At 32.5% G+C, this 27382-nt stretch overlaps 1 protein-coding gene across 1 annotated transcript; it reads right to left on the bottom strand.

The window, feature by feature from the left end:
* Positions 1-27382, bottom strand: LOC148270815 (laminin subunit gamma-1-like). Its single transcript, XM_088242175.1, has 22 exons — positions 27237-27382; positions 24051-24236; positions 23611-23836; positions 23274-23488; positions 21996-22210; positions 20261-20618; positions 19462-19647; positions 17683-17880; positions 16289-16577; positions 14623-14778; positions 13005-13119; positions 10988-11175; positions 10361-10478; positions 9763-10004; positions 9069-9273; positions 5724-5961; positions 5106-5308; positions 4274-4355; positions 1548-1636; positions 777-906; positions 572-665; positions 1-305 (listed from the first exon to the last, which is right to left on the bottom strand). Exons 1-22 carry the CDS (start codon positions 27340-27342, stop codon positions 182-184), a joined length of 3963 nt encoding a protein of 1320 aa, XP_088098301.1. The 5' UTR covers positions 27343-27382; the 3' UTR covers positions 1-181.

The following is a 27382-nucleotide window of genomic DNA, read 5'->3' on the forward strand; positions in this document are numbered from 1 at the left end:
TTTTGGTCCACGAGAAGCAAGAACAGTGTTTTTATCATTTTCAGCAATTCAAGAATGAGTTTATAAGACAAATCAATGTCTTATAAATTTGTCAATTAAATCATGTTTTTTATACAAATCATTTGGTAAATAAGCATATTTTACTATGTGCTCATAAGGTATTTTATTACATTACAAAATACTACTCAGTTGGCTCAAGTTTTATTCTTTTGAAGCAGCCTACGGGCAAAACATCTAAAATATTCTTAACATTCTCTACTTGTAATTCAAGGTTCTTGGCTTCATCTGCATAGTCCTTTAACCGCCTGAAAAGTAAAATTTTATTATTTTAACCCATCATATTTTTCATAGAATGTGTGAAAAATCCCAAGCAAATAACAGTGAAAGTACTTTTTTCCCCTGTTGAGTTTTGATAAATGGAGTTAGATTAGCAACTTATTAACAAAATATTAAGTTGTAAAAATATTACAAAAATTATTTGCGGAAAGAAATGACATTTTTAAAATCTAGGTTTCAAAAAAAATCCGTGGTTTCGGAGTTTATAGAAATACAATTATTGAATATACCATACCTCTCTTGAGATTTTCTTGCTTCTTGAAGTACTTGAATATGCATACTTAGGTTTGCTCTCTTTAATTCCAATTCAGCCTCTTTCAAGTGTTGCGCTATAAATATTAATTACAAAATAATTAGTACATTCAAATGTTGAGCTTTGTGTAAGTTGTAAAAGAAAAAGTTCTGATTTATAATTATTTAAAACATGTATATCATAATACCTAAAGTATCAAGTGTATGATCTTGAAGTTTTGGAAGATTTTTGAGTTCATCTACTATAGTGTTCACCTCATTGAGGGCTTTATGAACAATTTTTTCAGCTTCCTGTGCGTCAGTTTTAGCTTGATCCACCTAAAAACCAAATGAATTAAAAACACTATTACAGGATAAGTAATTATCATAATATAATGTTCAAAAAGGCGATAAAAAAATGGATAGTGGAGCTAGGTAGAAGTAAAATGGATTGTCTCATTCTCCCAAACCAATATTGAATCAACTGCTCCACAAATGTATAATTCATGTTATGTTTTTGTTCGTTCATTGTGCGTTTTGTAATATAAATAATATAAATGTACGTAAATTAATTATAAACATAAATACGTAATGTTTAAAACTGTCTGAAAATTTTGTTAATTATCTCTGTTTATGAAGTCTTCTTTGTTTATTCTCAAATGTAAGTGTCCTCGGCACGGGTAACCTCAGTGAGGTCACATTATTTTTATTAATGGAAAAAAAATCAATAAATATAAATTAACCAATAAATATTGTTATTTGTGTATTTCTTATTATTTGGTTTAAAACCTTACATTAGTATAATAATAATACATTTTATTTGACAAGATTTTTAATTAACGTTTAATTAATTGTAAGTCCCATCGTGCGCTTATATTTTAACCCTACAAACACTCTTCCTCCCCTAAATTAAATAAGAATGTATCCTTTTCAATTCAAAAGCCTTGCACCACTTTAGATTTATACCACTACAACTTTACCTTGATTTTGGCATCACCAGTCAGTTGGGCATCATCGTCGGCCCTCCGTTCTAGGATCATAATTTGTCTTGCTGTTTCTGCAACACGACCTAAAAATAAATAGAATTAGTCAAATGGCTTCATTTAACGCTGCAAATTTACAGGCACATGGCAATAACTTCAAAACTATCGCACCGCACTTTGTTTCGTTTTTGGTAAGAACAAATCTGTGCATGGAAAAATTCCATAAAAAAAAGCGAAGAAGCTTCATAAAATCAAACATTCGAAACATTTTGGAGTCTTCCTGAAGAAGCGTGTAGTGAAGTTGAAGTTAATGTTTAAATTTAAGTTAAAAAATATTTTTTTAATAAGCTCATTAGATGTATCCCCAGCTGTGCAATAACTGACCGAAATTCGGTCAACCCTATTGTAATGGACATAAGAACAGATATCCAGAATCTACGATGCAGACACCAGGACGTGTACACCGGCTGGATACGAGGACACAGCGGAATCCTTGGCAACGAAAAGGCTGACGAAAAGGTTCGGGAGGCTACGCTTAAGAAAACAGCCCCCGATTTCGCCGATTTTCCGCTCAGTTTTGCCAAAAGGAAAATAAGAAGCAGGACCCTTCAACTCTGGAACGATCGCTATTTGAGTGAGACAACCGGAAGTGTAACTAAAATGTTTTTCCCTACAATTTTTCATGCCTATGATTTCAGAAAAATGCAAAATGCTGGCTACGAGCTCACCCAGATGCTTACGGGTCATGGTGGCTTCATGAGCTACCTGCATCGCTTCAAGCTCTCAGAGATCGACAGCTGCCCATGCGACGATGAAACTCCTCAAGATGTCCCTCACCTGTTGATGCATTGCCCCTTTTTCAGCTTTCAAAGACAACAGCTGGAGTGCGATGCAGAGGCCTGGGTGAAGATCTATGCGACATCCCATCGGTGATAGGTAATAAAGAACTCACACGAGAGGTAGTATCATACATGATAAATATAGCGCAGGAAATTGGTAAAATAAACCAAAGTAGGGAACAAAATGCCGAACACTCCTCTAGTGGAACGGAAGGCCTGTTGACTACTGCCAACAGGCCGGCTTCTCCTGAAGAGATTTAAGTGGTTTCCTCTCCACGTAAGCAAATTCTGAGAAGTTCCTGATTAGCCCACATTAATATATCCCTTCTGATCCCAATAGTTTAGATAAATTTTAAGATATTTAATTGCAGAAAAATCCACTTTTTGAAATATAAACCTTGTATATTATAAGCAAGGTAAATAATAAAGCAACTCCCATATAAAAAAAAAAAAATAATAAATAAAATAAAATCCCCAGCTACATGATGCTAGTACTAATTTATTATTACCACAAAATAATTTTAATGTATAAAGATGCTTATCAGTTAAAGAAAATAATTAATTTCCGACATAACTGTCTTGAAAACGAGCGGCTAGATGCAGTGGCTAGACTGGCTAGATGCTGCCTTATTAACTCGTTGACTGCCTTCATATTCCGCATATCTCCAACCTAAAAGCCAATATGGCAAAAATGTTTTTCTGGGTCACAATCTTTAAAAAAAAACGCATTGATTTATAAAAAAAAGTATTTATATATATATTTTTTTTTAAAGATAATACAAAATAAAAGTCAACCCCGATCGGGGTTTGTGGCGGTTGATTTGAGTAGCCGAAGAACCCCGATCCGGGTTAGAGGCAGTTAACGTCTTAACATACAAGAGCATCTAGCTGTAAAATGTTTCCACTGTAAAAAAATATTTAGTTATTATATTTCTGTTTCACTATCTCCCTGAGTGTATGTATCGAGAGTCGGCTTTGTAATCGCTCAGTAGATAAATACAGACGATCGTTAAGCATACCGTCTTGGTAATTATTGTCAAAAGTCATATTAAAATCATGTTCAAGTGAGCATTTTTTCTTGAATTTATTGGAGTTTATAATCGCTCTGAAGTGGGCACTTTTTATCACAGAAGCCTAATTAAAATATAAATGAGAACTATTTTAAATGTTAATGATGTAAGGAACGCGGACTAAAGCTTTGGGGTCATTTATTGGTTGATCATATGATGTCTAGATGACAAGTACATAGAACATATCGAGGTAGATACAGATAGTACATAAATTAATATACCGTCTAGATATGTACAGATGAAGACAGCATTCATAATTGAGGCCCAGAAGACCCCAAGTACAGTGGAGAATTACAACACAGAACACCCAGGCTTGAGAAAAATCACATTCAATTTTTGTGTTCTCACCAGGAATCAAACCCGAAATCTTCTGTGCATGAGTCAAGCATCTTGACCACTACACCACAGAGGCCGTCATTTAATATGCACCAAAATTCCAGTACATATTAAATAGAACCAGAACCCTGAATGAGTGTTTTAAACTCGATGGCTGCTCTCAGGTAAAAATCCTGAATAAGGAAATCGAGTGTAGACAAGTCCGCCTCATTGTGTAGTGGTTGGTGCGTTCGCCTACCATGCTCGAGGTCCTGGATTCAATTCCCGGCAGGGTAGATGTGAAACATTGATTTTAAAATTTGATTAAACTGCAATATTTCATTGCCCCTGGACTGGTACCTGTAGTTTGGGACTGATCACATTATCTTCATGGAACACATGATCGAAATACACACTTGCACCAAATGCAGTACCCTATATACCACTGGGTGCGGGAAGGGAAATTATGATAATGATGATTAATTGGTGATTGAAATACCTGAGAGCTGTTTGGCTTCGTCATGCAACATTCCGGCATCCACAAGAGTTTTAGATGCTTTCTCTCGAATTCCATGTGCTTCCTGTAAAACAAATCAATCTTTTTGAAATACATTAGTACTCATAAACAATATTTTTTATTCTGAAATTAATTTCCTTAATATTATAAGTAGTTCTATTATTATATTTATGTATTAGCTCAGGAAAATTAGATTTTAAAAAGGTGATCCAAGGGAAAAAAGCCTGGAGTTTTAAAACTTGGCATGATTGTTGGTTGATGTCTACTGCATAACATACTAAAAGTCACCGAGGATGGGGGGGGTGGGTTTAGAGGTTGCTTTTGACGGTTTTCTACAAATATCTCCGAAACTATCACATTTAGCAAAAAATATTTTATTAAAGTTAACAAAATGTTCAACCACAATGGTTGTTATTTTTTTGTAGGATTGATCTTTTTCTTTTCGAAGATACGAGGCATGAAATAACAAATAAAAACAAATCTGAATTATTTAAGATTTTTTGTCCAAGTATACAGCAAACGGCTTGGTAAGCTATACTTTTAACTAAATAGTTTTTTTTTAATTAATTAGAGCATTAAATTGTACTGTGAAGTTTCTTGATAGTAAAATTTGGCATAGTTTAATAATATATTTAAAAATATGTAAAAACCACTAAACATAAGGTTTTTGCACTCCATTGGTATCCAAAGTTAATTCTAATAATTGAAATTTTGTTAGCGACACCAAAAAATCTCGTACATATGCAAATCAAATTTGAACAAAAAATTCCGCCTTCCCCTAATCCCTTTTCCCGGAATTGTTCACTAAAATTACCTCAGAGGCCTGAAGAGCAAATTTATGATGCGCCTCTTCCGCTGTATCTCTTGCATTCTTCGCATTTATTTCTGCAGACAGCAGGTCATCTTCAACACTGAGGTGCATATCTTTAGACTTTTCAATAAGTTGATTTATTTCGGGTAATAATTTCAAAGCTTTCTCAGCCTCATTGCGCGAAGTCTGAACTTGATTGTGGAATTCTGAAAAAAAAATGTTTTACATACTTCTCCTAATATATTTTTGAATAATTCATAAGGCTTATAACAGGGGTTTCCAAAGAGTGCGCCGTAGAAAGTAAAGAGGGGCGCCGTGAGTCGATCTTCTATCATTATCCGAAACCACAAATATTCGCGGGTAGATATTTTTTTTGTAGGAAGATATAAACGGTGGTAGTGATTTATCGTAAATAACAATTATCTTGTTTATTTACCCATATACATAGTTACTTTAGAACATTATTATCGAAAGTCAAATATAACAGTAAGCTGTACATAATTGCTTGTTTGGACGATTCGCCCCTGATAAATAAACAATGGCAAATTCAACTGAAAAGATTTTTGTCAAACCCACTTATTATGTAACTTTGGTGTATTACTGTAGAGGCAATATACATACGTTTTAGAGTATCGTAAATATCCTGTGCTTCCTCAAGTGTAGCGTTTCCCTGTTTTACTGCCTGTTTTGCCTGTGTATGGATCATATCTAACTGCGTTAACTGATCTTGAATTGCAGCCTGCTGATTAGTTCCTCTTTCCAGGAAAAGCTTTGATTCTTGAATTTGCTCCCCCAAGTTACCGAGCATTTGCTCATTATTGGTCATCAGTTTTTCAATTTTATCTTGAATTGATTTTGCCTTAAAAAAAAATATCTTTTTAAGTTGATGTTTAAAACTTTAAAAAAAATATATATTTCACAGGATTATTTTTCTAAGAAAAGTCGCCACGAAATGTCAATTTAAGTTCCGTAAATCAACTTTTCATGGTAAATATTAAAAGTCTTGAATAAGTAACAACAACAACAACAACAACAAACCATCACGCCGTTTCCCCGTAGGGGTAGGCAGAGAGGATAGAACGCCATAACACTCTATCTTGGCATACAGACCTCGCTTCCTCTACATTCATACATCTTCTTATGCACGCACGCCGATTATTCCTACTTTTGACATGTCCATCTTCAAGTATTTGATGGACTTGATCGTGCCATGTCTTTCTCGGTCTTCCTCGTTTTCTGCATCCATCAACATTTGCATCGTAGATCCTTTTAGTCGTTCTTTCGCTGTCCATTCGCTCTACATGTCCAAACCAACGCAGCACCCCTTTCTTAATTCTGTCAATAATGCATGTCTCAGCCTTACACACTTCACGGATCTCGACATTTGTGAGCCTATCATACATCGTTTTACCACACATTCGCCTGAGGGATCGCATTTCGACAGCATTCAACCTACTTTCATCATTATTTTTCCAATTCCATACTTCGCTTCCATACATTAGAGTTGGAATTAGAACTCCGTTGTGAACTGCTAGTTTAGCCTCCTGCGATAAACATTTGTTTGCATAAGTAACAGGTATTTAGATATGCAGAATTACATCTATCTCGTATATTAAATAGAAAATATTTATATTTCAATTGTGAAATAAAATAAAACAGCGATTTGAAATGTAAATTATTTTGATATAATTTTTTTGTTTTTATAGATTAAAAAAATGAGTATCCGAGTTATAAGGCAAAAAGGTTGTTAGTGATGTTAACACTTTTGCTACACATATTTAATATTGAACTATTACTATCATTTATTTTTTAAATTGGAATTCAATAATGCAAGTTTTTTAGAAAAATCTGTAATGCCCATTTATTGAATTCACTCTTTCAAAAAGGTTTCATATGTACCTAAATATAGCAATATGGAAGTTCAGGCATTTACATGACTAAAGATCCATAATTCTCTAGTTTGAGTGTTTTCTTACACACTATAACAGTAAAACCATTTCTTTGTTTCACAAGCATGTTGCGAATGCCATTTTCCGTTGATATGAATGGTATTTTACAATAAAAGTTGTCATGGCACAAACAGATTACATTATAACTATGAATATAACTTCAGGGTGCCTGGAAGGATGACTAGACAGGTGCCACCGTTTTGTAGCAACAATTCACGGACAGTGTATACTTGTAATGCCGTATTAAACAGACTTCATGAACTCGGCAATAGTTATTCCCACGTATCCGATATATTTAGTGTAGGGTATTGTTCCTATAGAACAAAGTTTTTTAACTTTTTCAAAGATGGTGAGTGGTAATTATATTTATTTATTCATGCATTTCATAATAAATACCGTTTTTTGTTCACTTTGCCCAGCTGTATGAAACAGTACTTATGATTTTCTTGTTTTATTACTGTATAATGTTTTAATATTTAATTTTTTTTTTTTTTTTTAATTTATTTACAATTTTAAAAAACCAGTTAGGGTTACATTAGAAATTTTATATTGTCTAGTCATTTTATGTCTCGTCTAGTCTAGTTAGTTCAGTCATCATGTGCTTTTTCAGATTGATTTTAAATTTGTCTCCAGTAAAAGTTTTCAAGTAGTAAGGTAAGTCGTTGTAGTGTTTAAGTCCATTATGTAGTATTTTTGACTGTCCTGTGTTTGTCTTTGCTTTTTCAATATGATAGTGATGTTGTTGTCTGGTGTTATATTTGTGTATGTCAGCATTTTTGGCTAGTATTATGTCGTCGTCTTGTATGTTTCCTAGTGTTATTTTGTGCAAAATTTTTAAGGTCTCAATTTTAGTCAAGTAGTTTATGTCAAACTGGTGTGTTTTTTTGTACAGTTCAGTCGTAGAGGTCAGGTAGGGTAGGTTGTAATGTTAGTTTAATAATTTTATTTTGTTGTCTTTGTATTCTTGTTATGTCTGTCTTGTTACCAGTTCCCCAGAAGGCGATCATGTAACTCAATTTACTTTTGACATAGGCTTTGTGCATCATAATTTTTTGCTTTCTTGGTATAAAATCTTTAATTTTGTAGAAGAGGCTATGTAGTGATGCCATTACTTTAGTGAGTCCGTCTATGTGTTTTGTCCATTGTGAGTCCTAGGTAAGTCACATGTTCTAGTTCTTTAAGAGTTTTGTTGTTTATTTTTATGTTCATGTTATGGTTCTTCGTTTGTGTTTCGAAATGTATTATATTGCATTTCTTGACATTTAGTGTTAAGAAGTTTTTGTTTGTCTATTTTAATAGTTTTTGCACGTCATTGTTGATGGTTTTAGTCGTTTCAATGTCATTTTTGTTTTCATATAAAATTCCTAGGTCGTCCGCATAGATTATTACATTTACATTTATACTTAAATTATTTTAACTTTCTACTGAATATGCTGTATAATTTTTAGGTTAATTTTTAAATGTAAATCTTGTATAATTTTTAGGTTAATTTTTTTTAATAAATCTTGGGTATAAGGAAATTTATGTTTTAAAAAAAAAAAAATATTAAGCCAAATATGTTAGTATTATAATTTTTTGTAAAAGGCAGATTTGCCGTTTATGTTAATAAAATAAAATAAAATAAAAATATATCCCATCCAATATCAAAGATATCTCTATTTAAATCACATCTTAAGAAATATCTCCTTTCTCTTCCTTAGTCTGTCCTCCTTTCGTCTTTCCATTTTATTCCATTTTCCCATTGATTGCTAGTATTGATTTAAGGTATTTTATTTACAAATATTGTTGTTTCAACTATAGTGTATCTTGAGTTTTTTTTTTATTATTTATTTATTTATTTATTTTCTATTGAAAACGCTTTGAAACTTAAATGATATAAATAACACTTGTATTTTATCAGTTAGTTGAAAGAAATTGCCATTTGGCAATAAGCCCGTCAATGTACAACTTAAATTATGTGCAAAAAGTTAAATAAATTAAAATGTTTGTTTAAAATTAGTGTCGTTTTTGAACTCACATTTTCTTGCACATATTCGGCATCGGATATAATTTTTTTGGTGTCAATCTTTGGAACAACTGTTGAATTCACTTGAGCATAAATATCCAAGGCATCGTCATAAGCAGATGATGATCTTCCTAACGACTGAGTTGCCATTGCTTGGACGTTTCCGAGTTTACCTTTAGCAGCACTTATTTCTCCTGCCAACTGTCTCAATTCAGAACTGTAATCAACATATTATTTATTATCTTATTGTGATGTTTGACAAATAAAAAGAAAAATACCGTCTTTGAGGGATTGAAAGAAAGTGTATTTGATACATGATAACGCTCGCCCGCACACGGCAAAAATCACAAAAGAAAAATTAAAAAGTCTCTGATGGAATATTATTAGATATCCACCATACTCTCCAGATATTGCTCCTTTGGACTACAGCCTGCTTCGTTTAATGCAACATTTTTTAGCAGGTAAAAATTATGTGAAAAGGGTCATGATGTGAAAAGGGGCACAACTGAATATTTCAAGTTAAAGCCCTTTTTGTTTTTAAGGTATTAAAATGTTACCAGAAAGATGGAAGAAGGTCATAGAGAATGATGAAATTTTTATTTTAAAAACGACATTAATTTCGGGTTCCTCTAATATTTGTAAAAATTGTAATACTATTTCCATTTCTCAATAAAGAATAAACAAGGTAGAATAAATATTATTTAACCTGATTTTGGATTGTTGTCCTAGACCATCTTTAGCCTGCTGATAGACTTCAGAAGATCGTTTGAAGGCAGTTTCAGCAATTTGTTTTATATTGTTTGCCTCCTTTTCCAGCTTCTCGGTGATAACGCGAGACGTTTGTGCGATGACAGACATCTGAGTTGATTGTTGACCAAACTGTTCAGAACGGTTTTGGGCCTTAGCTAAGGCTGCAGCACCATCTGCATTTAAGTAATCTAAAGCATTCTAAAAGAAGAAAACACGATGTTATAATGATTGTTTTATTATGAAGTGTTTAGCTGAATATTTTAATGATTGGCTAATTTATACAGCATTATTTTTGTTAAAAAATCACCTAGAGGGCCCTTTACAATTATGTATTTATTTTTTGATTTTGACGACCGTTCAGATGCACAATGAATTTATCTGGATTATTATGCTGTGTGTTATTTGCACTGTTTTCCGACGTTTTGGATCCATAACCCATAAAAACTCATTGTGGACTTTATGAGCGTCATTTGTACAAATTTAATTCATTATTTATGCATCTGCTAATCAAAAAAAAAAACATTTTACAAAATATTATGTTGATTGTAACTTACATCGAGCTCCTTACGAGATGCCTCAATCAGTTCCTTTGATATGGTGATGTTTACTGAACCGTCTTTAGCAAATTCCCGAGCATCATTTGTTGACTTATCAACCTTTGCTAATACCTCTCTAGAAAAACATTACATTGGATTGATATACGCTGCACATACGGAATACGCTGCACATATTTTTACAAATTCAGTAACTTGTTTGATTGGGATACCTTTACAATGAATACCTTTGGCAGACTGTAAGGGAAAAAGTGTGAATTGTTCAGGAGAGGGATAATTTTGAAGATAAACATATTTTGAAGATAAGATCAAATAAGTATTTTAACAAGAAACATAAATATTTACAACTAGTTTACTAAACAGTTCATTTTTGGGAGTTTTTGGACCGAAATTGGGATTAAGCAAAAAGTAAGCATTGTTATTTTTTTAGTATGCTTTTTTACACGGTACTGTGTGAAACATATCCCTGTGTAAAAAGAGGTTCCAGTGTATTTAGATATTCTGCTTACTACAAAATAATACTACATATTATGTGAATGAAGCAATGCATGGATTTTTCACACCAATGACTATAACTCTTAATGTATATTTGCCTTCGTAGCATGACAATACACAAAATGAACAAACCTGATGTGTTCCAGTCGGCTATTGAGATCTTCTAATCTATCTGCGAGTGATTTTCCTCCGCCGCTAGCTCCAGAACCTTCCTTAGCTTTCTCGTGCAACATATTGATTTCAGTTTTCATTTTTTGAAGATTGTTATCAAAATCAGAATCAGGGATAACTGTTGGATTCTTCTCAATATCCCGCAACATCTGCAATGTACAAGAGCACAAATGTTTTTTACTATGGATAATTGATTTATTTATTTTTACGAGTATATTAGTGTAGGACACCCATGCACACACCAACAAAATCGTTTACACTGAAGACAATAATCCAAATTGTGTTGAATAAAACAAATGTAAAAGATAGGAAATGAAAAATATGTGTATAATAAAAAAAATAATTTAATATACGCTTCTCTCAATATTTCTATGACTTTTGACTTAAATTTACATTCATTCTCATAAAAAATATCAACCTTGATAAATCTATAATTATATTGGTCGTATATTCTAGAATACCTAGGTATTGTAGGTTGTTTTAAATAGTTATTGACGCGTTGTCTGTGCAAAACAGAAGATTTTGTCTTGTCAGTCTAGATGGCACACGTAATGGAAGTCGTTCAAGTAGATAAAGGAAATCATTTTAGTTTATTTGTTTGTACAAAAATAATTGGTCTAATAATATAAAAATAAAGTAATATTCTTAATAATAATAATATTCTTCGATTTTGAAGAGAGTTCTATGGTACTGCATACTTTCAGGATAATTAAAGTAGTTAAGGTCTACCCGTTTAAAAAATGGGCCTGTTTAAAAATATTTTTTTTACCCTTTCTAATCTATTAATGCTAATGTAATAGTTAGGTGACCAAATAGGAGTGCAGTACTCTAGCTGGGCATGAATAAATGTTTTGTAAAGTTTTTCATATGTCTCTGCATGTTCAAATGGTTTCGATACCCGCATGATAAGTCTGACCATTTTATATGTGTTTTTCGAGACTGATTCAATATGAATATTGTGTATTTATTTATTTATGCTTTTACATTGTTTGTATTCTATTTTTTATACAGAATAATGTTCCTTCACTGAGGTGTCCCGTGCCGAGGGAAACATTTTACAAAATGTGAAACATGCCTTAAATTAGTTATTTAACAAAGTTAACATAATAAAAATACGTAATTAATGTAATCAACCTAATTATCATTAACATAATAAACAATATAAACTAAAATAATCATAACAAACATAACCAATTTATATAGACCAATAGAACAAATTTCATAAATAGTACACACATTTTACCTGTTTGGCTTGATTCACTCATCGATCTGCAACCCACCTCCACTATCCATTTCTCAATAGCAATTTTATACTGAGAGTAAAATTCAGAGTTTAGTATCAATAATAAAAATAATAAATTGATAGTCGATATTGAGTAGTTAACATAAAACCCCTTTGCCATGTCCCTTTTATCATGGATAACATATATACTGCCATTTTTATTACATAATACGAGGTATCTCCAGAAAGTAAGTTCCGTTTGTATTTCTTGACATCGCAGCACTTTGATGGCAGTGATATTTACCCTGATGTATTGAGAAACAATTGACACCATTATGAGTTAGCTGATTGGTGTGTACGCTTCATGGTGCCGAAGAAAATTGAAAATCCCGCCACTTGTGAGATAAGGTCTGCAATTCGTTTCCTTAATTCAAATAACATTAAACCACTCAACATTTATCAACAGATCTGTGAGGTGTACGGAAAACATGTGATAAGTGATTAAACGATGAGAAGATGGGTGAGGCAGTTCAATGAAGGTAGTGATAATATGCACGACGACGAATGCAGTGGACGTACATCTTTGATTAGTGATGAACTGGTTTGTGCAGTTGAAGAAAAAATGAAAGGAAATCGAAAATTCAAAATTTCAGGTCTCTTTAGGGCTGTGCATCAATTTTGTCTAGCGTGGCATATATAGATACCACAAGTGAAAAAATTTTTAAGAGTGATTAAGGCTACTTGTTTGAATTTTACCTTCTCAAGATCCCGCAATTTAGCCCTATGAATGTTAACAGCATCCTGTACTAGATTATAGCAATCAGGGCAATCAATACAACCCTTTTGTCTATCGTGTTTATTTTCCTTGCACCTAAAATCAAACAATGTTTAATTAATCAGCTTATGAAGTAGTAAAAATTCATTTGTTTGCATTTTGGCAACACTGGTGTTTTCAGAACTTGTTACACTGTTTGTGCTTTCTTTCATTTTTTTACAAACATTATAATATGTATGTAATAAAAAACATTGAAATACCTCTATCTGGTAAATTAAGTTTATTTTCTTAATGAGTTTTTTTTCTTAAAAACACAATAATAGTATGTATTTTAGTTACTGGAATTTTTTTTTTCTTAGGAAACATTTTTATATAATACATGCATATATTTACATGAAAATGCTGTTAGGCCATAAATAAATAAACATTTAGTCCTGTTGAATAGTGAAGTAATTTTTATCAACAACAAACCATCATGTTGCATCCCAAGGACACTCTGTCTCCGCATACAGACCTCGCTCCGTCTGCATTCATACATCTCACGCATGCGCGTCGATTATTTTGACTTTTAACATGTCCTTCTTCAAGTATTTGTTGAATATAATCATGCCATGTCTTTCGTGGTCTTCCTCGATTTCTGCATCCATCAACATTTGCATCAAATCTTTTTAACTGTTCTTTCGGGTTGTTCTCACGGATCAGATGTCCGAGGTTCGAACCCCACTCTACCCCAACTTGATTTCCATTTTCTAATATTGAGTTATTTACAACTCGTTGAAAATGGCCTCAAAATAGAAATATTTGGGTTAATAATAAGAACGCAAATATTTAATTTTTTCAATAAAAAAAAAAACTTGTTAACTATTATCATATATTAAAATGTAATTGCTTAGCTTGGAACAGGGTTTGTACCCTTGTTAGCTGGGCAAAGTGAACATAAAATTGTATTTATGATAAAATGTGTAAATAAATAAAGTACAAAAGACATTGTAAATTGTAATGAGGTGACGAGCCAGTACTTATTGAATTCACAAAGCTCTGATTTTTTACAAGCCATTTCGACCATATATATGTCTGATACTTTTTCAATGTCGGTGAAAAAAACAATTAGGTAAACACTAATGTTGTCATTAACATAATCCGATCCCAAGACCCGGCAGTATTGGTCCTTTAAGTTAGACGCCCGTTGTGATTTTATTACTTAGGTTCTTATTTTAAAAATTATGTTTTAAAAATGACGGAAGATGTTTTGAACTGTTGACAATATTTTTGTTCAGTATGTCCGAGAAGTAAGCTCGTTATAAAAGTGAAAAATGTATGGAGAAAACTATGAACTAAAATTTTAATAAGTGTTTGTGTTGCTCATTACATCCGAGATCTCGCTATTTCCTTGATCGTTCAACTGTATATTACAACAAAAAAAATAACGTTACATTATTGCCTTACATAATGCAATGAAATCGACATTTGTGCACCTATCGTTCATATTTTTACCACACATTTGGCTGGATATAAATATTTTTAATTGAATTTTTAAATTTTATGAAAATTTGAAAGCACCATAAGTATACATTAAAAATAATAAATATTAACTTTTACCTGTCACACTGTCGACCCTCTACATTGTCGAAACACGGGCACTGTCCCGTCGGGTCACACTGAAGCCCCTTTGAACCAATTCGATCACACATACACTGTTGGCAACCCTCTGATGAGAACCCGTACTGTTGGGCCATACACATGTCACATTTTAACCTAGAATTCAGAATAGTCTTACATATAAGATTAGACTAATAAAACTGCACAAAATATTTATTCCATTCTTGAAAATGCCAGGAAAGGTAATTGGTCACTGAATACTCCAAACTTGTGGATTTAGGTCTCACCTCTTTTATTTATATTTTTCTATGGTAAATCACAATTAATTTAAATCAAGTATATTTAAATAAATAAGAAAACTTTCAAATATTTCACAAGCAACCATTATTATTGCACTACATCATTGTAATAATATCCCTATCATGAGGTACTGAATTGGTACTGCAATGCAGTGTGTCTTGATCATTTAATACATTAAGGTAAGATGATCACTTAAGGTGCCAGTCCAGAAACAGTGAATTATTGCAGCGATAAACCACATCTAAAACAATTATTTCACATTGACCCAGTCAGGGATCGAACCCGGGATCTCAGCCAAGGTAAGCTAATGGGCCGACCATTACGTTACGAGGCCGACTTATCCCCTCTCGATCTCCTTTTTCAGAACTTTTACCTGAAGGTAGCCATCGAGTCTAAAACACTTGTCCAAATACAAACATAAAAGGTTTTGTGATATAGTGGGTGTTAACCTAAAAAACATAGATTATTCCCGCGATAGAATGCGAACAGAAGGGGTGTCGAAAGTGCTCACTTTTGTCTACCTGACGTTCTATTTTGAAGTAATGTAAAAGCAAACGGAATATCTGGTAGAGTAGAATTTTTATTTTCGAATGGTGTATAACCGTTACCATTTTGTTTTACTCTGGGTGCTCATTTTTTAATTTGGAAAAAAATGGACGCAACTTATGTTAACACCTAATACTACAATATAAATAGCTTATTATTTTGCCGAATAGTAAGTACAACATTAATGCATCAATTAGGATAAATGATAAGTGAAAAATTTCAACGCTTATCAGTTCATGGTTTACCTCTTCATTCTAATTCTCAAGGCACTCTCTTAATTCCCAATCCACAATTCCTCTTTCTTCTCTAACTCATATAGTGTACATGCGGCTCGACTGTGGAATCATTTCCCATCCACCATCAAAGATGTTACTACATTATCTCTGTTTAAATCACGTCTGAAGAAACATCTCCTTTCTCTTCCTTAATCTCTCCTCCTTTCCTTTTTCCTCTTTCCTCTTTTTTCCTTTTTCCCATTGAGTAATAGTATTGATTTAAGGTAGTTTATAAACAAATACATTTATTTCTATTTTTATATATTTTTAACTTTTTAATCTTTTTTTCTATTGAATATGTTCTGTAACTTGAATTATAAAAATAAAACTTTTATTTTATTGGTTGGTTGGAAGAAATTGCCATTTGGCAATAAACCCGCCAATAAACAAATAACATTATTTACAAAAAGTTAAATAAATAAATTACGAAAATGAGCGGTACTGAATTGGCCAAGTAAATACAGATTAGATTTACACAAAAGCCCTCAAAACTGAAATTCAGTCTTCTCAAAATACTATCAAATATTTATAAAAAAATTAATCACCCTGTGACTCCCGGTTTACAATTACATGCCCCCGAGTAAGGGTGACAGGATTTGTCTTTAGACCCTTCAAGATTGCAATCGCAGTTCTTGCATCCTGATGATGTGATGTCGTAGAATCCGTCTTCGCAAGTATCACAAGCATCGCCCGTGACATGGACAGCGCAGGTACATTGTCCATTAAGGGGATCACATCGCGGTACTCCTGATGTTGAACGCAATGCTCCAGCTCCATCACATGCACATCGCTTGCAATCTCCTTTCCGCACAGCTAATGCATCTCCGTAGTGGCCTGTAAACATATAACATAAACATACATTCCATTCACTTGGTGAGAGTTGTCACCGGAATTTACTGCGTCTATTTTCTTATTTCTACATTCTTACAAAGTCAAACACGCACACCCAAAATTCTGTTGAAACTCTAATACTTATCAAAACTAAATATTTATGTGGTTCTTTTCATATGACCAATAAAAAAATGAAAATGAAGAAAAGAGAAAATAGAAATATGAAGAGTAAAATAAAAAAGGTTTTTGTTTACTTCTTCTTTCCTTCTCTCTGCCTCTCCTTTTCCCTTACTCTAAAGGGAATAAAGAATGGGGTGAGGTGCTGCCACACGCATTCATAGAAGAGAAAAGATGTTATTCTGGTATTTCATATTCTACTTCTTAAAAATCAACAGATGTAAAAATATGGGTGTTCAAACATAGACATAATGGTGAATGCTACGCAGTGTGTAGTGATAAATCAACCGATAATAGGTCATAAGCTTTCATTACTTCAGAAACATTGTGTGTTCACAAATGTCGAGAGCCATGGAGAAAGCAAGATTAACAACAAAATTAACGCATGGAGATTTATTGTTCGCATAAAGTGAATGCTAAAAAAATACAGTGCAAATGTAGATAGATGTAAAAGCCGAGAAAAACATGGCAGGTTCAAATCCTTTTAATTCGACGCACTAGACCTACACAGGTTGCAGGGACATCAGCAGCTTATTTGGCACTGACTTCCATTAAGAATGGACATGTCAAAAGTCAGAATAATGAGTGTGAACGTATGAATTTAGAGGAAGTGATTTATTTACATAAGGATGTTGTGTGATGCATGTGTCTAAATCAATTAGTTAAGTTCAACAAACTATAAAAAAAATATTGCAAGGTTATAGTGTTGTACATTTTGCTAAAAAAGTAAAATGAATCTACCTATGAGCTAACTCTGGATTATTTACTTCCTGACTAATTTATAGGTAATAAAAATACAGACCATGTTTTGCATATTATATTTGTATTATATTATGGAATTAGATTTTAAAAATGCATATGCGCAATCTTAAATTCAAGTTATTCAAATTAGCTATGTTGGATGTATAAAATTTATGTTAAGGTAAATTACCTGGTAAGCATTGATCGCAGTGTGATCCAGCCGTGTTGTAAATACACTTGAGACACTCTCCTGTTGTTCTGTTACAGTTTCCGACAGCATTGAGGTCAATATTGAGATTACAGTCACAAGGTTTACAGATCTGGACTGGGCCAAATATGCCAGTCGGATCTCCATAGTATCCATCCGAACAGAGGTCGCATTTCATACCTTAAAAATATACAGTATTTTCATTTTGAAAAGTCAACCATTGATTGTTGCGCAGCTATAAATTTTAAGCATCTGGTTTACATGACTTGTAAACTGTTGGCTTCAAATTATAGTAAAAATAGGAGTTTGGCTAATGAATTTTTCTTTTAAGTTATGTAATGAAATAAAAATTACCCATATAGTTTGACATTATGTACCTTGGAAATAGATTATAGTGGATAAAAGTAATACGACAACAACTTCAGTAGACGCTATGAATTACATAAAGGATGAATTAGATAAAGGTAAATACGTGATTCCAATTATTATTGACGTATCTAAAGCCTTTGACACCGTCGATCGTGACACTCTATTATGCTCTCTGTTAAGATTAAGTTTCAGGGGAAATTCCTTAAAGCTAATAGAAAACTATATAAAGGGAAGAAAGGCAATTACAAAGAATCTTAATTATATGAGTGATAAGATACCTATAACTATAGGGGTCCCTCAGGGGTCTATATTAGGCCCCCTATTGTATTTATTGCATATTAATAACCTTAGACATTCAAATGTATCCGGGAGGTATTTCATACATACAGATGCTACTCTGTTGATATATAGTGGTGATAATGAAACCCAACAACAAAACAACATCAATGAGGATCTGAATAAATGTATGTACTGGTTAGATAATAACTCATTAACAATAAGTACAAATAAGACTAAATATATGATAATAAAACAAAAAAACAAACGCCCCATAAAACTTAACCTAATAATTAAAGATGAGCAAATTAAACAAACAGAAAATGTAAAGTACTTGGGTTTGGAAATGGATGACAAATTAGCGTAGACAAGACATATCAAAGCAGTTATAAAAAAACTGGGACCAATTATTGGGATAATGACAAGAACAGAAGTTTTTGATAAAAGGACAAAATTAATGATATACAATGCTTTTATACTTCCACACTTTGTATGTGGATGAATAATATGGTCGAAATGTAGTAAACAAATGCAAGAATTAGTTAAAAGAATAATGAATAAAGCACTTAAAGTAACATTTAATTTTAATAAATATACTAGAACTACAAATTTATATAAAATAACAAAAATGCTCAATTTAGATTAATTAAATTCTACAGAAAAGTTAGATATGATATTTAAGATGAAAAAGAATAAAATAAAGACAAATATGGAATTTAATTTTAACGACAATATACATAAAATAAATACAAGAGCGTCAAATAATTTAACTTGCAAACAACCTAGGACTAACAGAAAAAGAAACAGTTTTGTTTATACAGCAATAAAGTTCTACAATTCACTTTCTAATGACCTAAAAAATATACGAAACATATGGGTACTTAAAAAACACCTAAATAAAACAGTTCTTACAGCTTGTGTGACGAGTGAAATGTGATAATATTTTATCGACTTTTTATTAAAACTATTGTGTCTAATATATTATATCACCTCATACCAGCACTTTTGCTGGTTGGGAATATTTCGTACTAATAAAATATGTAATGTAATGTAATATGTAAAGTTAAAACGATGTATTTTGTCATAAATAAATAAATCTAAATTAATGTTTCTTACCAGAATATCCAGTTGGACATTCTGTGCAAACTATTGTAGAGTCAGCCATTTGGATGCAGGGACCGTTATTGGGGCACGGACATTGGGTGCAATCGTAGGAAGTACCAAGAAGTGCGTTTCCATAAAAGCCTCTAGCGCATCGTTCGCAGTTATCTCCATATGTATTATGTTTGCAAATACAGCGACCTGTAATAGTCGATATTTATAAAATATAAAAGGTATTCTAGTAACAATATTCCTGCCCAACTCACCCATAAAATAGACTTTTCTGTGCACATGACACCTTTAGATACCACATAAAATGTTGTAGACGTGTATGGATGCCATGGAAGGATATTATTGTTCAGAATGAAAGTAATTTATTTAAGCGAAAAATACTTTACTAAATCAAAACTAAATGTTATTAAATATTTGTATATAACTCAATGATAAACTAAAATCAAAACTATTTGAAGATATTTAAATCATCCAAGTTTTTGTTTCTTACAGATTTATATTTTTTGCACCGCAACAGGCCAAGGGGTGAATTGAACAAAATGAACAGGCTAATTACAATGGTGAATCACAGAACCCCCAGGCATAAAAAAAAATCACTACATTTTGATCTCATAGGGAATTGTGATCATGTGATCTCACAGGGAATCGAACCTGGAACCTCTATGTGTGAGGCAACTGTTGTAGCCATTACACAACGGGAGCTACCAATAAAATTATAACACTTCCAACAGAAATGTTTACATAAATATTGCAGAGACAAGTCCTTTTATTATTGATGGGTGTATACGTAAATTGAAGTTACCTGTCTCGGAGTCACAAATATCAGCGTGTAGGTTACAATCACAGGGCACACATGGTTTGAAGGGTCCACCACGGGCTGGACTGTGCCGGTATCCTGGTGCACAAGACTCGCAGAACTGTCCCACATAACCCTTGGGACACGAGCACATCTCCAGCCAATGGGCCTGGCGTCCGGATCCACTTCGTGCAGCACTCTCTAACCTGACACTATCCAAATATCCCGTACCCTGGGTGTTGTAAGTGCCGCGGATTCTGATTGCAGTAAGGTTAGACAGAATTGACATGAAAGCTCGTGCTGAGACCTTTGGACTCCATCCATAACTTGGGTGTTCATGTAGCCGGAAAACATATTCTCTGCACTATAACAGAAGAGTCAATCTATACATGTTGTAGATGACGTCAAACTCTCTTAGTTTATTATTGTATGTTTAGTAAAAATTTTAAAATTGATATATTATTTGTAATAAATCCGTTATTTATCTATAGTCAATAAATATGTATGAACCTACGCGGCTGGCCTACCAGCCACCGCCGCACATAGAACGAACTGCACGCAGTGTGTCAAGCTAGCAGCCCTGTCCACTCTAGACGGCATTCAGTTGTGCAATGGGGGAACAGTTGAGGGGATAGCGGCTTTTACGCTGGCTAGCAGGCACCTATTTACATTGAGTAAGATTTCGTAAAGCTGTATAAATATGTTTAAAAAAAAACATTGAAAATACTAAATACTCTCGTTTAACTCTACTCTGCCCGATTACTCTGCCACTTCGTCTTCAGATCTTCACTGCAACTTTCCTGGACTCAACTGAATCAAGAAGCGGATTTCCAACCCGCTAGTCGCCACTGTCAGCCGACAATATTTTGAAGAATTATTCATACTAACGGGCTACCGACACCTATCACAGATCGCAGTAGAATACCAGCGCTTTGCCGAGATTATGGTCTCACAATTCTTTATACGAGGCGGAAATGCGTCTCGTACACAAATTATTTTTGTACAGGTTAAGGGGCCCAAATACAGTGGCCAAACATGAGAAAAATAACATTTAATTTATTTTGATCTCATCAGAAATTGAACCTGGAAAGCCCATGCAAGAGGCGTGCATCTTAGCTATTAGACCACAATAATACAATTTATCAATAGTCCTACAACTTATACAGTACAAAAAGTTGATATCATTGATGGATTATAGGAAGAAATAGGTAATAATATAAACCTCTTCACATACTCGTAAGTAGCTCGGTAATCAAAATTACTAGGTTTTTTTTGTTAAAAGTTTATTTGTTCAAATGCACTCATTTAAATAATATACTGACCATTATTTGTAATATTTTTGGCATGTAAGATGAAAATTATGTATTTGTCATTTCTATCCTAGGCCAGGAGTAAAAAATGTAATTTTAAAAATTTAAAAAATGTACTATTTAAAACTGCATACACAAATCTCACTTAGCGATTTTTAAAATACAAAATTTAGGTAAACATGTTTTTTTTTTTCTTTTTTTTATTTGAAAATTTATTTATTAACCCTTACGGATTATTACATTCATTTTACAAAAATAATATATCCTTTTTTTATTCATACTTTGTTGTTCAAAATAACATTTTTTACATCTTTTGAAAAGTTTGTCTGAGTCTTTTGTTTAGTTTTGTCTGGTAGTTTATTGTATAATTTCAGTCCCCGGTTTATTATAATATAATGTTTAATATTATTTTAATATAATATTTAGTTTACCTCGTTTGAAGGATCTCCATTATTCTGTCCAAATATAGGTATGGCTACATAAGTACCAGCACCTTCTAGAATAACATCAGAGCTTGACGGATACCCAGCTTCCTCGGCGATGCACAGAGTAAAGTTCAAAAAATGATTGTAAGAGGCCCTTTGGTCTCCTAGATATAAATCTGGTGCTGAGAAGAATATTTGTTCATTGCTCACAGAATTGATACCTAAAACAAATAACTTAGTAAACAAATGCACTTAAAGGTTCACATGTATATAACAAGAAATATTTCAGAGAAACAGTTTAACACTAAGTAAATATTAACAAGGGTGATGACAGGAAAACTGATACATAAGATAAGTAAAATTATTCTGATTAATAGTTTATTTAGTTACTAACTATGAGCAATGATAGATACATCACTCTAACCTTGAGTGTAAAAACAAATGTAAACAATGAATTAGTTTCATAATATCAATTTGTTCAGATCAAGTTGAGATTGAATAAAATCAAATTTTCTAATAATCATGAAAATCAATATTTGCATATTGTTTTGCCCTTAAATGATTATTTTAATCGATTTTTTTATAAAATGCCTTTTAGTTTATGGGGAATATTTAGAACATGTATTACAATGAGTCCAAATTACAACTGTTCCGATATGATTGATGTTGTAATGAAGACTTATGACAATAACCCGAGAAAACACTATCAACTTAGCCTAAATCTTTTAAAAAAATTAGCAATATCTGTAAGGTCATTTTGGAGCGAGTGTTAGTCAATAAATTGAGACAAACGCCATAAAAGCTTCACGTCTTTTCGCTGAGCAGTGCTCGATGGGCGCTCCGAGATCCTTAACTGTTCAGACAAGCGAACACTTCTGTGTAGTATGGATATGAAGCATCATGCAACTATTATAAAGGTAACACACTCAAGTACAGTTGACCAGTTGAAACCGGTCACTGGTTATTCTAAATTGTAGATTTATTTATCACTTACGGAAAATTGAATCTTGTTCTTTTAATTTTAGGTTATCATTAACGTTAGGTTATTCAATTTTTTGATTTGAGATCTGCTCAAAATTACATGTTTTTGTCTGCTTCCTTTGCTAGTTTTAAAGAAAATAAACTTTCTCTATGTCAATTAAGAAATGTGGACGCCTTACTAACTGGCGCTTAATGCATCATTCTGTTGATTAGGTGCATGAATTTAATATGCCTATGATTGTGGGCACAATACCCTATTGTGTTCACCATTAAAGATTATCATTATAACAAAAAAATACTCACCAATATTTTGATTTGCTGAACTATATTTGAGACCAATATTTTGGTGATATTCATTCTGCGCTGACCATTTTTCATTGTTTCTCGCAAAGTTAGATTCCAGGGTAATCTTGGAATATCCAGGAGCAGTTTGACAATCGGCGGAATGTCCATAACAGAAACACGGTGTGCAACCAAATACATTATCGTGATCTAAATTGAAAAACCCAGGTTTGCATCTGTAAAACAGAAAGATTGATTAAACAAATCATGATGAACTTAGATTTAATTATTATGTCATTTAAAGTAGCGTACAATTGATCTAGGTTACTTGATAAGTTAATTGATATATTTAACTTACTCTCGACAACGCTTGCCTTCTACATGTTCCTTACATTGGCAGATTCCAGTATTAGGGTCACAATGTGCGTTGTTGTTATATGAACCAGCTTCGTTACACCCACAGGATTTGCAACCATTTGAAGTGAACTCATAATGGTTAGGGGCACATCTATCGCACTTGTCTCCGGTCACTCCAGGCTTACACTGACACATGCCGGCACTGTTGCATTGTAAGGACCTGGATCCTGAGTTTGAAATATAAACATTGCAATATGTATTTGTTTATAGACGCCCAGAGGGTTTTTACAATATTCAGTTGAGAAGTACATAAAGTATTATAGCAATTTACATAAAATAGAATCACACACCACAATATTTTAAGATGATGTTTTTGCAGATTTAATGATTTTGACATTGAGCAGTGTAGTACTTTTACATATGAAATATTTATTGATATACCTGTGGGATTACAATCGCATGGCACACAGACATTGTCGCTTCTCTGGAAATAATTCATCTTGCAACGTTCACAGTTTGGCCCGTCCCTGTACTCTCTGCATTCTAGGCAGTGTCCCCCGTGGCCCGTCCTGTTGTATAACTCCTGGTCGAAAATGCACCGTTCCGAGTACCCGTTGCAGTTACAGGCTAAAAATAATGCAAAAAGATAAATGATTATAAATTCAATATAAAGAGCTACTTTGTATTAAATCACTTATCAAAATAACTTGCTGACCAGTTTCGGAAAGCAACAGTTCGTTTCTTTAATAAAAATATATGTTTTTTTTTTTATTAGTTTACTTTCCAAAATTACTTACATATACAGGTGTTCATTAAACCCTGTCACATCCAAAACCACGATGATCAGTATTGGCAAGAAGACATATTGGCACATTAAAATATTTTTTTAGAACGAATAAAATTTAAAAAAATTATATATCAAAAAGGCAAATGGATGCTTACTTCTGCAGAGGAAAACCGAGGAGGGGGGAGTCTGATACTGCGCCGCACTCCCCTCACATCTCCCCTGCCGAAGTAAGCAACCATTTGTTTTTTTTAATATTTTATTTTTTTAAATTTTCATTGCTCTAAATATTTTTTTAAATATGCTTATATGTCTTTTTGCGCATACTGATCATCGTGGTTTCGGATGTGACAGGGTTTAAAGAACACCCTGTATGATAAGTAAATTTTTTGTACAAAAATAAACACTAAATTAAAAACACTAAAAAATATTGCTGTTATTTACTCAAATAGTTCAATTTCCAAACCACTCCCTAAATGTTGTAAATAACTTGTGCTGGAAAAATGTGAATCGATTTGTGGTGGAGTGGAATTCGAGCTTCAAACTTTTGATACGTAAGTCCACGAAGTGATCACTTAAACCAGCCGAAGATATGTCATAAGGCCTGTAAATGCCTGGATTATCACTTTCCCTAATAATTTTATTTCGTTTGAGACATTTACCAATTATAATCCCTTCGTCTCTAGTGAGATATCGGTATACTTAATACTAATATAGAAAAAAATAAAAGAATTTGAAATGAATAAGTTAGTCAGATACAAACATAATATTAAAATTCCTAAATTCCATACAAGTCATGGTCAAAATATCTTGATTTTCAAAGGTGAAAAAATTATAATAATCTCCCCAATGAACTAAAAACTATTAAAAATAATATATCAATAAATAAATTTAAAGTTAATCTAAAGAAATTTTTTGAACTCATGTAAAAACAACATTAAATTTTAGTTAGTATGAATGTATTATTGTTTTATGTTTTTTCTTTATGTATCCTATGTTTTTATTATTCTTTTTCATGTACTCGTATTTAAAATTAAATAAACTCTTATAAATAAACAACTAAAACGGTGTAAGTCACTCTCCAAGCACAAGAGTTAGTCTCTTTTTTTGGAGATTTACAGTGATAACATTTACTAGATGTGTAAAAGTAGATATGTATAGAATTTTACAAAAACGTGTACTTTTTATGAAATTTATGAATAAAAGAAAATAAATATAAAAATATCTATTTGGTACCGAGACTCGACCATTGTTCACAAAAATTTTTAGGACAAAAAATTGTCCCGAGATATCACCACCGAGATAGACGGGCGGGCGATCTCCGCGAAACGATAATTAGTGCGGACAGGACCTTGTGAAAATAGCGATTTGCTTAACGTGAACGTATCGCTCCCGAAAAAGTTCTGCCTAAAACGTCGGCCGTAAAAATAAATTTCATTATTTAGTTCGTTCTTTAACAATTTCAATACACTTGGTAAAAAAATTTTTTCGTGAATTCATTTTCGCAGCGCTCACGTGTGAAATGCGGGCAAATTTTTGTATTGTCCCAGCGTTATGTCCTGCGAATTCGAGGCTGTTCACGGAGCCGAGACAAAACAATATTGACATTTGTGTTGTGTCCGTGTAAACGGCCCTTTAGCCACCTCTGTTGAGATAATAATAATAGAAGATTTAAATCAACAAAAAATAAACTCAATTAAAATCGATGTTTTTTATGCTTATTCTATAATATAAATAAATAGCATTGAGATCAACATTTAAGTATAAATTTTGGTTTTGAAACATAAACCGATGGCTCTGGAGTCGCCCCATGGAATGTTGAATTCCTTATATGGATTCGACGGAAACAGTAAACTGCTTCATGGCGTCTACCAAGGTACGTAAGGATTTCAGGTTGTTGAACTAGCGAAAACTATAAGGTGTAACATATAACCATAAAACTACCAAATACCAAAAATACATATGGTAAGAAGACTGTTAAAAACAAATGTGTAAGATTATATATATACATATTTCTAATGGACTTTAATAATTTGATAATTACTGTAATTTATTTCATAACAGATTATTTCAAATATTTATACTCCTTGAATCGTAATGTTCTGAAACAGATCGGCATAAATATTTTATTAAAAACAAAAAATATTTACATTGCTATCCATACAAGAGCTTCTTTATTTATATAAAAGGAAATCGTAGCAGTAATTTGTTATATTTACAATTTAACAGTTAAAATTATCATAATATAACAAATATATTTTTTAATACCTTTGAAAGTTATTGTTTTTACATATTTTGTCTTTTTTATTTTTTTTTATTATTGCGCGATTAAAAAAAAAACATTTTTATGTTTATGTATCTACCTGATACATAGGAGCAAATTTGTAAATCAGTAACTCAAAATAAATATTTGTATTATATAATTAATATTATTTGAGTTATAGAGCTTTTTTTAAACTAATACTCGTATCGAAATGGTGTTCAGAAATTCTCTAAATTGAGAAAAAACATTTTGTTATTAGTTTCAATGGTATTTTTTAAAAACCGAGTCAAAAGGACTCTCTTTTGACTTTTTAATAAACAATGTTACTTAAAATTTAAACATCTACAACGAAATATTACTGCCTGAAAATCTCAACTTTACAACAGAAGAATCGGAGCATTTTTTAACTTTGGTAGACAAAACCCTCTCCAAAAAACTAATTCAATTCTTTTCTGGTGTTGGTTAAATTACAACGAGATATTTTGTCACGCATCATGACTCTTTTCATGAAACACTAGATAAATTATATTTTTTTGGTTATAAAATTGTTAAAACAGTTTTTATTATACATATTACTTACTAGAAGCCAAGTACCATGGCGACATTGCGTTCCAGTAACCACATTCACAAATATACGCACAACTCATAAAAATGTTGAGATATAAATACAAGTGTATAAGACGCATCACGTCAATTTCAATATTTAATTTCTTGAAATATATGTAC

The sequence above is a fragment of the Micrasema longulum genome, unplaced genomic scaffold (genome assembly GCF_059751315.1).
Source record: "Micrasema longulum isolate JH-2025_06_02 unplaced genomic scaffold, ASM5975131v1 h1tg003376l, whole genome shotgun sequence".
Taxonomy (NCBI): Eukaryota; Metazoa; Arthropoda; class Insecta; order Trichoptera; family Brachycentridae; genus Micrasema; species Micrasema longulum.

Excerpts from the sequence above, each read along its gene's own strand:
- LOC148270815 (XM_088242175.1), bottom strand. The coding sequence starts at position 27,342 with ATGCGTCTTATACACTTGTATTTATATCTCAACATTTTTATGAGTTGT. Across the intron at positions 23,489-23,610 it reads GAAGGCAAGCGTTGTCGAGA|ATGCAAACCTGGGTTTTTCA; the intron begins GTAAGTTAAATA and ends TCTGTTTTACAG. Across the intron at positions 20,619-21,995 it reads ATGGAGATCCTTCAAACGAG|TGCAGAGAATATGTTTTCCG; the intron begins GTAAACTAAATA and ends CTTCTGTTATAG.